The 14,516-nt window shown below is 31.8% G+C and overlaps 1 protein-coding gene across 1 annotated transcript in view; it reads left to right on the plus strand.

Moving 5' to 3' along the window:
* Positions 1–14,516, plus strand: part of snx17 (sorting nexin 17) — a 38,396-nt gene that overhangs the window by 22,075 nt on the left and 1,805 nt on the right. Inside the window, exons 12-14 of the mRNA XM_062966705.1 lie at positions 227–304; positions 8,458–8,532; positions 8,626–8,667. Coding sequence (XP_062822775.1) covers positions 227–304; positions 8,458–8,532; positions 8,626–8,667 — 195 coding nt within the window. The remainder of the gene's footprint in view (positions 1–226; positions 305–8,457; positions 8,533–8,625; positions 8,668–14,516) is intronic.

Here is a 14,516-nt window from a genome sequence, read left to right on the forward strand (position 1 = left end):
TATTATTATTATTATTATTATTATTGCGGAGCTGCTCCTAGTGGGCACTCCCATCCGGCCGACAGTTGAGGCTGCTTCCGGCTGCAACTCACAGGCATTCATGGAAAGGAAGCCTGGGGGGGGGGGGGGGGGGTCTCCTGGCCTTGCTGGCCGGGGCTGAGACCCCAGAGGAGAAGGACTGACCTCAGGGCCTCTGCTCTCTTGTCCACCCCTCCTCCTGCTCCAGGCTATAATGCTGAGCATCTGCCTGCAGTCCATGGTGGATGAGCTGATGGTGAAGAAGTCTGGGGGCAACATCCGCAAGGTAAGAGGGATCCGGCCCATTGGCAGCTGCATGGCAGCCCAGGGAGGGCAGGCAGTGTTTGCATTCTATTTATTCTATCTATTTCATATCTATTTACGAACCCGCTTCGGAGCGAGAAAAAGGGGAATTCCCTTATGACACAAGCAAAGAGAAGCTGGGAGACCCAATTTGGTTTTATCACTTCGCATGAAACATTTTAGGAGCCCCGGTGGCGCAGTGGGTTAAAGCGCTGAGCTGCTGAACTTGCAGACCGAAAGGTCCCAGGTTCAAACCCCGGAGGCGGCATGAGTGGCCGCTTTTGCTCCAGTTTCTGCCAACCCAGCAGTTCGAAAACATGCCCATGTGAGTAGATCAATAGGTACTGCTCTGGCGGGAAGGTAACAGCGCTCCATGCAGTCATGCCAGTGGCCACATGACCTTGGAGGTGTCTATGGACATGCAAATGTAGGTAGAGCAATAGGTACTGCTCCAGCGGGAAGGTAAGGGCGCTCCATGCAGTCATGCCAGTGGCCACATGACCTTGGAGGTGTCTATGGACATGCCAATGTGAGTAGAGCAATAGGTACCGCTTTGGTGGGAAGGTAACAGCGCTCCATGCAGTCATGCCAGTGGCCACATGATTTTGGAGGTGTCTATGGACATGCCAATGTGAGTAGATCAATAGGTACTGCTCCAGCGGGAAGCTAACAGCTCTCCATGCCGTCATGCCAGTGGCCACATGACCTTGGAGGTGTCTATGGACATGCAAATGTGGGTAGAGCAATAGGTACCGCTCCAGCGGGAAGGTAACGGCGCTCCATGGAGTCATGACCTTGGAGGTGTCTATGGACAACGCCGGCTCTTTGGCTTAGAAATGGAGATGAGCACCAACCGCCAGAGTCGGTCGCGACTGGACTTAACGTCAGGGCAAACCTTGACCTTTATAACATTTATTTGAGACAAGACATGACAGTGAAGCACCAAGAGCTCTTACACACACTCACACTCCACCCACACTCACAAGAGGCCTCTCTCGCAAGTGGGCTGGACGGTCCTTGTCAGGAGACACGGCCAATGCAGGAGGCCATCCCCATCTTCTTATCGCCTGTTATCTCTTTGCTTGATGAACATGTTCCGGAACTTGTTTCCAGGCTAGATAACTCTGGGAACATCCCATTGTTCAAGGAAGTGTTTTGCCACATTTGCATTTTTCTGATTTCCTCTTGAGAGGCCCGTCTGCTGGATGGATGGATGTAAGAGCTCTTGACACCGAGTTAAACGTAATGTCTTGCCTCAAATACCTTGTTTCCCTGAAAATAAGACACTGTTTTATATTAATTTTTGCTCCCAAAGATGCTCTAGGCCAGGGGTCCTCAAACTTTTAAAGCCGAGGGCCGGTCCACAATCCGTCAGACTGTTGAGGGGCCGAATGATCATTTGAAACAAAAATACAAACAAATTCCTATGCACACTGCACATATCTTATTTGTAGTGCAAAACAACAACAATAACAATAAAAGACCAATACAATATTTAAAAATGAAAATAATTTTAACCAACATAAACCTATGAGGATTTCAATAGGAAGTGTGGGCCTGCTTCTGGCCAATGAGATAGTCAAGTTAATTAGGATTGTCGTTGTTGTTGTGTGTCTTCAAGTCATTTCAGAATTTGGCCAAGCCTAAGTCCAAAATTATGTATTTATTCATTTACTGCATTTATTTACTACACTTATATCCCACCCTTCTCACCCTGAAGGGAACTCGGAGCAGCTGTATGTACATACAATATATTATATTATTAGCATAGCACAATATTAGCATTATATATTACTATATTGAACTATACCACTATACTGTAATATTATATGTAATATATGACATATATTTAATATTATTATATGGTATTATTATTAGTGTTATATTGTATTACATTATAATATTATTATCAATATTATATGTACATACAATACACAATATTAGCATTATATATTACTATATTGAACTATACCACTATACTGTAATATTATATGTAATATATGACATATATTTAATATTATTATATGGTATTATTATTAGTGTTATATTGTATTACATTATAATATTATTATCAATATTATATGTACATACAATATATTATATTATTAGCATAGCACAATATTAGCATTATATATTACTATATTGAACTATACCACTATACTGTAATATTATATGTAATATATGACATATATTTAATATTATTATATGGTATTATTATTAGTGTTATATTGTATTACATTATAATATTATTATCAATATTATATGTACATACAATATATTATATTATTAGCATAGCACAATATTAGCATTATATACTACCATATTGAACTATACCACTATACTGTAATATTATTAGTAATATATAACATATAATTAATATTATTATATGGTATTATTATTAGTGTTATATTGTATTACATTATAATATTATTATCAATATTATATGTACATACAATATATTATATTATTAGCATAGCACAATATTAGCATTATACATTACTATATTGAACTATACCACTATACTGTAATATTATATGTAATATATAACATATAATTAATATTATTATATGGTATTATTATTAGTGTTATATTGTATTACATTATAATATTATTATCAATATTATATGTACATACAATATATTATATTATTAGCATAGCACAATATTAGCATTATATATTACTATATTGAACTATACCACTCTACTGTAATATTATATGTAATATATAACATATAATTAATATTATTATATGGTATTATTATTAGTGTTATATTGTATTACATTATAATATTATTATCAATATTATATGTACATACAATATATTATATTATTAGCATAGCACAATATTAGCATTATATATTACTATATTGAACTATACCACTCTACTGTAACATTATATGTAATATATATTAATATTATTATATGGTATTATTATTAGTGTTATATTGTATTACATTATAATATTATTATCAATATTAAATGTACATACAATATATTATATTATTAGCATAGCACAATATTAGCATTATATATTACTATATTGAACTATACCACTATACTGTAATATTATATGTAATATATAACATATAATTAATATTATTATATGGTATTATTATTAGTGTTATATTATATTACATTATAATATTATTATCAATATTATATGTACATACAATATATTATATTATTAGCATAGCACAATATTAGCATTATATATTACTATATTGAACTATACCACTATACTGTAATATTATATGTAATATATGACATATATTTAATATTATTATATGGTATTATTATTAGTGTTATATTGTATTACATTATAATATTATTATCAATATTATATGTACATACAATACACAATATTAGCATTATATATTACTATATTGAACTATACCACTATACTGTAATATTATATGTAATATATGACATATATTTAATATTATTATATGGTATTATTATTAGTGTTATATTGTATTACATTATAATATTATTATCAATATTATATGTACATACAATATATTATATTATTAGCATAGCACAATATTAGCATTATATATTACTATATTGAACTATACCACTATACTGTAATATTATATGTAATATATGACATATATTTAATATTATTATATGGTATTATTATTAGTGTTATATTGTATAAAATGATAATATTATCAATATCATATGTATATGCAATATATTATATTATTAAAACTGATATAAAAATAGATTATAAATGAGGGCGGGGGCCAGCTAAATGACCTTGGAGGGCCGCATCCGGCCCCCGGGCCTTAGTTTGGGGACCCCTGCTCTAGGTCTTATTTTCAGGCGAAGTCTTATTTTTCCATGAAGAATTCACATTTATTATATACTGTACAGTAGTTGTCATCACAAAGCAACATAACCAGACAAACTGTGAATCCTGTAATGAACTATACAACACACAATAATGGTTCAAAACGTAAGTAGTACACAATATGTGTATTAGAGCATCATATACATATTACATTCACAGAATCAATGCTCAGTCCTATGGTATATAACCCAAAAGTATATTACCACCGACTCCAGTTAATAACCAGCTCCTCAGGATCTACATCAGCATTGATTCTGTCTCCTTGGCTTTACTATTGGATCTATTGGTTTTATTGTTCTTTTGATCTTGTTTAATGTAGTGTATATTTTCTTTTATTGTGTTGTTTAATGTGCTATGATTTGTTGTTCTATTATATTTTGTTATATTGTATTGTTCTGGGCATGGCCCCATGTAAGCCGCCCCGAGTCCCCGTTGGGGAGATGGTGGCGGGGTATAAATAAAGTTTATTATTATTATTATTATTATTATTATTATTATTATTATTATTATCAACACAACGATGTTGTATGGCACAGCAAACAAGATAGATATGCTGGATTTCGTTTCGCAAAACCACAAGTCGAACACTTCCCAAGTGTCTAGGACTGTGTGATGTATTTTCGGATGATGCGTGCAGATCCCAGCAGGGTGGCCTTTTGCAGTTGGCAGATGGTGATTTTGTCAATGTCTATTGTTTCCAAATGCCGGCTGAGATCTTTTGGCACAGCACCCAGTGTGCCCATCACCACCGGGACCACCTGTACTGGTTTCTGCCAGAGTCTTTGCAGTTCGATCTTGAGGTCCTGAGAGCGGCTGAGTTTCTCCTGTTGTTTTTCGTCAATGCGACTGTCACCTGGGATGGCGACATCAATGATCCGAACCTTGTTCTTTTCCACAACTGTGATGTCTGGTGTGTTGTGTTCCAGAACTTTGTCAGTCTGGATTCGGAAGTCCCACAGTATCTTTGCATGTTCATTTTCCAATACTTTTGCAGGTTTGTGATCCCACCAGTTCTTTGCTGCTGGGAGGTGGGACTTGAGGCATAAGTTCCAATGGATCATTTGGGCCACATAGTTGTGCCTCTGTTTGTAGTCTGTCTGTGCGATTTTCTTACAGCAGCTGAGGATATGATCCATGGTTTCCTTGCACAGTCTGCATTTTGGGTCATCAGCTGATTTTTCGATCTTGACCTGAATTGCCTTTGTCCTGATGTCTTGCTCCTGGGCTGCAAGGATCAGGCCTTCCGTCTCCTTCTTCAGGGTCCCATTCGTGAGCCACAGCCAGGTCTTCTCCTTCTCAGCTTTTCCTTCAATTTTGTCAAGGAACTTTCCATGCAGTGTTTTGTTGTGCCAGCTGTCAGCTCTAGTTTGTAGTGCGGTTTTCTTGTACTGGTTTTTTGTCTGCTGTGCTTTGAGGAGTTTCTGATTTTTGACTTCAATCCAAGCAGGTTCTTCACTTTGCTTTCCATCTTCTGCCAGGGCATGTTCTTCTTCTTTGACTGCTTGTTTTACTTGTAAGAGTCCTCTGCCCCCTGATCTTCTAGGCAGATAAAGCCGGTCAACATCACTGCGAGGGTGCAGTGAGTGATGAATGGTCATGAGTTTTCTTGTTTTTCTGTCCAAATTGTCCAGTTCCACCTGTGTCCAGTTTATAATGCCAGCAGTATATCTTCTGACAGGTATGGCCCAGGTGTTTATGGCCTTGATGGTGTTGCCTCCATTGAGCTTGCTTTTGAGAGTTTTTCTGACCCTTTGTGTGTATTCTTTGCTGACCACAGTCTTCACATGTTCATGCTTGATGTTGTCCAGCTGTAATATGCCCAGATATTTATAGGCCTCTGGCTGGTGACACTTTATTGTTTGGCCATTGGGCATATTTATTATTATTATTATTATTATTATTATTATTATTATTATTATTATTATCATCATCTAAACCTGTGGAGTCCTGAGGAATCCTTCGAATCGGTTTGCCTTTAAGCCAATCAAATCCTTTTAGGACTGCAGAGACTTATATCATCATGTTTGATTTATAATACTGAGTTAGATATACCATAGGGCTAAGCATTGATTCTGTGAATGTAATATGTATATGATGCTCTAATATACATATTGTGTACTACTTACGTTTTGAACCATTATTGTGTGTTGTATAGCTCATTACATTGTTTATTATAGACATCTGTGTTTATCCAATAGTAAACTGTGAATGCTATCAAGGATTTTTTGTTACTACAGTAGAGTCTCACTTATCCAACATAAACGGGCCGGCAGAATGTTGGATAAGCGAATATGTTGGATAATAAGGAGGCACTAAGGAAAAGCCTATTAAACATCAAATTAGGTTATGATTTTCCAAATGAAGCACCAAAACATCATGTTAGACAACAAATTTGGCAGAAAAGGTAGTTCAATACACAGTAATGCTATGTAGTAATTACTGTATTTACAAATTTAGCACCAAAATATCACGATGTATTGAAAACATTGACCACAAAAACGCGTTGGATAATCCAGAACCTTGGATAAGTGAGTGTTGGATAAGTGAGACTCTACTGTACCATTATTTCCATGTACAACCATCTATGGCAGGGGTCCCCAAACTAAGGCCCCGGGGGCCGGATGCGGCCCATCGAAGCCATTTATCCGGCCCCCATGGCACAAGGGCAGAAGGGGGTTAGACCAAATGACCCAAGGGGTCTCTTCTTCTCTTACAACCATTATTATTATTATTATTATTATTATTATTATTATTATTATTATTATTATTATTATTATATTTTATGACACAGCAAACAAGATAGATATGCTGGATTTCGTATCACAAAATCACATTATTATTATTATTAACATTGAGGCTGGGTGGCCATCTGTCAGGGGTGCTTTGCTAGTGCTTTTGATGCACAAAGGTAGAAGGGGATTGGACTCAATGGCCCAAAGGGTCTCTTCCAACCCTCTTTATTATTATTATTATTATTATTATTATTATTATTATTATTATTATTAACATTGAGGCTGGGTGGCCATCTGTCAGGGTTGCTTTGCTTGTGCTTTTGGTGCACAAAGGCAAAAGGGGGTTGGACTTAATGGCCCAAGGGGTCTCTTCCAACCCTCTTTATTATTATTAATAATAATAATAATAAAAATTGAGGCTGGGTGGCCATCTGTCAGGGGTGCTTTGCTTGTGCTTTCGGTGCACAAAGGCAGAAGGGGATTGGACTCAATGGCCCAAAGGGTCTCTTCCAACCCTCTTTATTATTATTATTATTATTATTATTATTATTAACATTGAGGCTGGGTGGCCATCTGTCAGGGGTGCTTTGCTTGTGCTTTTGGTGCACAAAGGCAAAAGGGGGTTGGACTTAATGGCCCAAGGGGTCTCTTCCAACCCTCTTTATTATTATTAATAATAATAATAATAAAAATTGAGGCTGGGTGGCCATCTGTCAGGGGTGCTTTGCTTGTGCTTTCGGTGCACAAAGGCAGAAGGGGATTGGACTCAATGGCCCAAAGGGTCTCTTCCAACCCTCTTTATTATTATTATTATTATTATTATTATTAACATTGAGGCTGGGTGGCCATCTGTCAGGGGTGCTTTGCTTGTGCTTTTGGTGCACAAAGGCAAAAGGGGGTTGGACTTAATGGCCCAAGGGGTCTCTTCCAACCCTCTTTATTATTATTATTATTATTAATAATAATAATAATAATAATAATAATAATAATAATAATAATAAAAATTGAGGCTGGGTGGCCATCTGTCAGGGGTGCTTTGCTTGTGCTTTCGGTGCACAAAGGCAAAAGGGGGTTGGACTCAATGGCCCAAAGGGTCTCTTCCAACCCTCTTTTTTATTGTTGTTATTATTTTATTGTATGACACAGCAAACAAGATAGATATGCTGGAATTATTATTATTATTATTATTGCTCGGTGGCCAGTTATAGTCCGGCCCCCCAACGGTCCAAAGGATCGTGAACCGGCCCCCTGTTTAAAAAGTTTGGGGACCCTTGATCTATGGTATGTACATTTACCGATCCTGCATGCTTCCAAACAAATACTTTGCTAGGTCTTACTTTCGGGGGAGGCCTTATATTTAGCAAAATCTCTACTAGGTCTTATTTTCAGGGGATGTCTTATTTTCGGGGAAAGAGGGTAAATGTTACATGCGTGGTGGTGAAACCAGATGCGGCCTCCCCGTTTCTCTTGGCTCATATCATGAGGGAATCCCCCTTAAAGAAGTCAGAACACCAGGTCCAGAACAGCGTCCCATATTGATTTCCTTCCTTAGGTCTTCCGCAGGCGGGCCAACGGGGCCATGCAGCGCTCCAACAGCCAGCAAGCGGCCAAGTCCCCCCCTCTCCTGGTAAGCGGACCCCTCCCCAAGTCCCAGTGGCCGGTGGGGTGACCTGGGTGGGCGGCTTCTCCCGTTTACCTGCCTGTCCATCTCTTCCGCCAGGATTCCCCGGACGCCGGCTGGGACGCCATGGCCAAGGTCTCGGTGAGTGGGTTTCTTCCACGCTTTCTTGGGGTCTTTGGGCAGAAGCCTCGCCTGACCCCCTTCTGTGTTGCCAAAGGCTTTCATGGCTGGGATATTCTCTCCTGACGTTTTGCCCACATCTATGGCAGGCATCCTCAACAGCAGGGGTCCTCAAACTTTTTAAGCAGCGGGCCGGTCCACAACCCTTCAGGCCGTGGAGGGTCCGAATGATCATTTGGAGGGAAAAAACCGAACAAATTCCTATGCACACTGCACATGTCGTATTTGTAGTGCAAAACGACAACAACAATGAAAGAACAATGCAATATTTAAAAAGGAAAACAATTGTAACCAACATCAACCTATCAGGATTTCAATGGGAAGTGTGGGCCTGCTTCTGGCCAATGAGATAGTCAAGTGAATTAGGATTGTTGTTGTTGTTGTTCTGCCTTCAAGTCATTTCAGAGTTAAAGCGAGCTTAAGTCTAAAATTATTTATTACATTTACTACATTTATATCCCGCCCTTCTCACCCTGAAGGGGACTCAGAGCAGCTGTATGTACATACAATATATTATATTATTAGCATAGCACAATATTAGCATTATATATTACTATATTGAACTATACCACTTTACTGTAATATTATATGTAATATATAACATATAATTAATATTATTATATGGTATTATTATTAGTGTTATATTGTATTACATTATAATATTATCAATATTATATGTACATACAATATATATTATTAGCATAGCACAATATTAGCATTATATATTACTATATTGAACTATCCCACTATACTGTAATATTATATGTAATATATAACATATAATTAATATTATTATATGGTATTATTATTAGTGTTATATTGTATTACATTATAATATTATTATCAATATTATATGTACATACAATATATTATATTATTAGCATAGCACAATATTAGCATTATATATTACTATATTGAACTATCCCACTATACTGTAACATTATATGTAATATATAACATATAATTAATATTATTATATGGTATTATTATTAGTGTTATATTGTATTACATTATAATATTATTATCAATATTATATGTACATACAATATATTATATTATTAGCATAGCACAATATTAGCATTATATATTACTATATTGAACTATACCACTTTACTGTAATGTTATATGTAATATATAACATATAATTAATATTATTATATGGTATTATTAGTGTTATATTGTATTACATTATAATATTATTATCAATATTATATGTACATACAATATATTATATTATTAGCATAGCACAATATTAGCATTATATATTACTATATTGAACTATACCACTATACTGTAATATTATATGTAATATATAACATATAATTAATATTATTATATGGTATTATTATTAGTGTTATATTGTATTACATTATAATATTATTATCAATATTATATGTACATACAATATATTATATCATTAGCATAGCACAATATTAGCATTATATATTACTATATTGAACTATACCACTATACTGTCATATTATATGTAATATATAACATATAATTAATATTATTATATGGTATTATTATTAGTGTTATATTGTATTACATTATAATATTATTATCAATATTATATGTACATACAATATATTATATTATTAGCATAGCACAATATTAGCATTATATATTACTATATTGAACTATCCCACTATACTGTAACATTATATGTAATATATAACATATAATTAATATTATTATATGGTATTATTATTAGTGTTATATTGTATTACATTATAATATTATTATCAATATTATATGTACATACAATATATTATATTATTAGCATAGCACAATATTAGCATTATATATTACTATATTGAACTATACCACTTTACTGTAATATTATATGTAATATATAACATATAATTAATATTATTATATGGTATTATTATTAGTGTTATATTGTATTACATTATAATATTATTATCAATATTATATGTATATACCATATATTATATTATTAGCATAGCACAATATTAGCATTATATATTACTATATTGAACTATCCCACTATACTGTAACATTATATGTAATATATAACATATAATTAATATTATTATATGGTATTATTATTAGTGTTATATTGTATTACATTATAATATTATTATCAATATTATATGTACATACAATATATTATATTATTAGCATAGCACAATATTAGCATTATATATTACTATATTGAACTATACGACTATACTGTAATATTATATGTAATATATAACATATAATTAATATTATTATATGGTATTATTATTAGTGTTATATTGTATTACATTATAATATTATTATCAATATTATATGTATATACCATATATTATATTATTAGCATAGCACAATATTAGCATTATATATTACTATATTGAACTATACCACTTTACTGTAATATTATATGTAATATATAACATATAATTAATATTATTATATGGTATTATTATTAGTGTTATATTGTATTACATTATAATATTATTATCAATATTATATGTACATACAATATATTATATTATTAGCATAGCACAATATTAGCATTATATATTACTATATTGAACTATACGACTATACTGTAATATTATATGTAATATATAACATATAATTAATATTATTATATGGTATTATTATTAGTGTTATATTGTATTACATTATAATATTATTATCAATATTATATGTACATACAATATATTATATTATTAGCATAGCACAATATTAGCATTATATATTACTATATTGAACTATACGACTATACTGTAATATTATATGTAATATATAACATATAATTAATATTATTATATGGTATTATTATTAGTGTTATATTGTATTACATTATAATATTATTATCAATATTATATGTACATACAATATATTATATTATTAGCATAGCACAATATTAGCATTATATATTACTATATTGAACTATCCCACTATACTGTAATATTATATGTAATATATAACATATAATTAATATTATTATATGGTATTATTATTAGTGTTATATTGTATTACATTATAATATTATTATCAATATTATATGTACATACAATATATTATATTATTAGCATAGCACAATATTAGCATTATATATTACTATATTGAACTATACGACTATACTGTAATGTTATATGTAATATATAACATATAATTAATATTATTATATGGTATTATTATTAGTGTTATATTGTATTACATTATAATATTATTATCAATATTATATGTACATACAATATATTATATTATTAGCATAGCACAATATTAGCATTATATATTACTATATTGAACTATCCCACTATACTGTAACATTATATGTAATATATAACATATAATTAATATTATTATATGGTATTATTATTAGTGTTATATTGTATTACATTATAATATTATTATCAATATTATATGTACATACAATATATTATATTATTAGCATAGCACAATATTAGCATTATATATTACTATATTGAACTATACCACTATACTGTAATATTATATGTAATATATAACATATAATTAATATTATTATATGGTATTATTATTAGTGTTATATTGTATTACATTATAATATTATTATCAATATTATATGTACATACAATATATTATATTATTAGCATAGCACAATATTAGCATTATATATTACTATATTGAACTATACCACTATACTGTAATATTATTAGTAATATTATATGTAATATTATATGTAATATATAACATATAATTAATATTATTATATGGTATTATTATTAGTGTTATATTGTATTACATTATAATATTATTATCAATATTATATGTACATACAATATATTATATTATTAGCATAGCACAATATTAGCATTATATATTACTATATTGAACTATCCCACTATACTGTAATATTATATGTAATATATAACATATAATTAATATTATTATATGGTATTATTATTAGTGTTATATTGTATTACATTATAATATTATTATCAATATTATATGTACATACAATATATTATATCATTAGCATAGCACAATATTAGCATTATATATTACTATATTGAACTATACCACTATACTGTCATATTATATGTAATATATAACATATAATTAATATTATTATATGGTATTATTATTAGTGTTATATTGTATTACATTATAATATTATTATCAATATTATATGTACATACAATATATTATATTATTAGCATAGCACAATATTAGCATTATATATTACTATATTGAACTATACCACTTTACTGTAATGTTATATGTAATATATAACATATAATTAATATTATTATATGGTATTATTATTAGTGTTATATTGTATTACATTATAATATTATTATCAATATTATATGTACATACAATATATTATATTATTAGCATAGCACAATATTAGCATTATATATTACTATAGTGAACTATCCCACTATACTGTAATATTATATGTAATATATAACATATAATTAATATTATTATATGGTATTAGTATTATATAACATTATAATATTATTATCAATATTATATGTATATACAATATATAATATTATTAAAAATGATATAAAAATATTATAAAACTTAGGGCGGGGGCCAGGTAAATGACCTTGGAGGGCCCCATCCGGCCCCCCGGCCTTAGTTTGGGGACCCCTGCTCAACAGCCTCAGGCCCCTTCCTTTTCCCCAAAAAGCAAAACAAGTAGTCAGCTGTTATACACAATAGTGTTATATAGTATATAAGACAATTTGATCTAGAAAGGAATAGCTAAACAAGAATATATAATGGTACAATATCTAATAATGCAGTTTTTAACAGTGGTTATACATGTTGAAATGTGCATAATTATTTTATTGTCTTTGTGTTATCGGGTGCCATTGGCATATCTATTAAGCTGTCTATTATCACTTATTTAGGAATGTATTGCGTCTCATAACACTTGTGAAGAATCCTGAAGAACAGATTTTCCCGAAACAAAAGATTTACAAGTCTTTGTAGAGACTTTCCCGAGGACAGGGTTGTTGTATGTTTTCCGGGCTGTATTGTCCATGTTCTAGAAGTATTCTCTCCTGACGTTTCGCCCACATCTATGGCAGGCATCATCAGAGGTTGTGATGCCATAGATGTGGGCGAAACGTCAGGAGAGAATACTTCTAGAACATGGCCATACAGCCCAGTAAACATACAACAACCCTGTGATCCCGGCAATAAAAGCCTTCGACAACACTTTTTCCAAGGACACCTCAAGTATTTGATTCATTCCTACAGAGACTTTTCTTTTCCATTGTTTACCAACTATAAGACAATAAAGAAGAGTGAAGACATAACTCTGACAGCTTGAATCACCTCCACCAGGAATATATAAAAGTACTAATGGGACTTAAATACTATATATATATGAGTGAAGACAAAAACTCTGGCTATATGTATAATCCCTGTTAAAAAAACTGCATTATTAGATATTGTACCATTATATATTCTTGTTTAGCTATTCATTTCTAGATCAAATTGTCTTATCTATATATATATAAAAGGGTAATGGCGTTTCGGCCTAGGACAAAACAACAAAACTACACATCCCGGAAACCCTAAACTTGGCAGCACAACCCCTCATCCATGCCTCTACATTCATACAACAAAAAGAAAAATAAAGTCCTAATTAGAGGGAGAGGAATAATTGTGTTTTATTCAATTGCTGCCAGTTAGAACGCTAAGCTCCACCCACTTGGTCTCCTAGCAACTCACTCAGCCCAGGGGACAGGCAGAGTTAGGCCTCACTTAGGCCTCTTCCACACTGCCTATAAAATACAGATTATCTGATTTTAACTGGATTATATGGCAGTGTAGACTCAAGGCCC

Source organism: Anolis carolinensis, unplaced genomic scaffold (genome assembly GCF_035594765.1).
Source record: "Anolis carolinensis isolate JA03-04 unplaced genomic scaffold, rAnoCar3.1.pri scaffold_27, whole genome shotgun sequence".
In the NCBI taxonomy this organism is placed as follows: domain Eukaryota; kingdom Metazoa; phylum Chordata; class Lepidosauria; order Squamata; family Dactyloidae; genus Anolis; species Anolis carolinensis.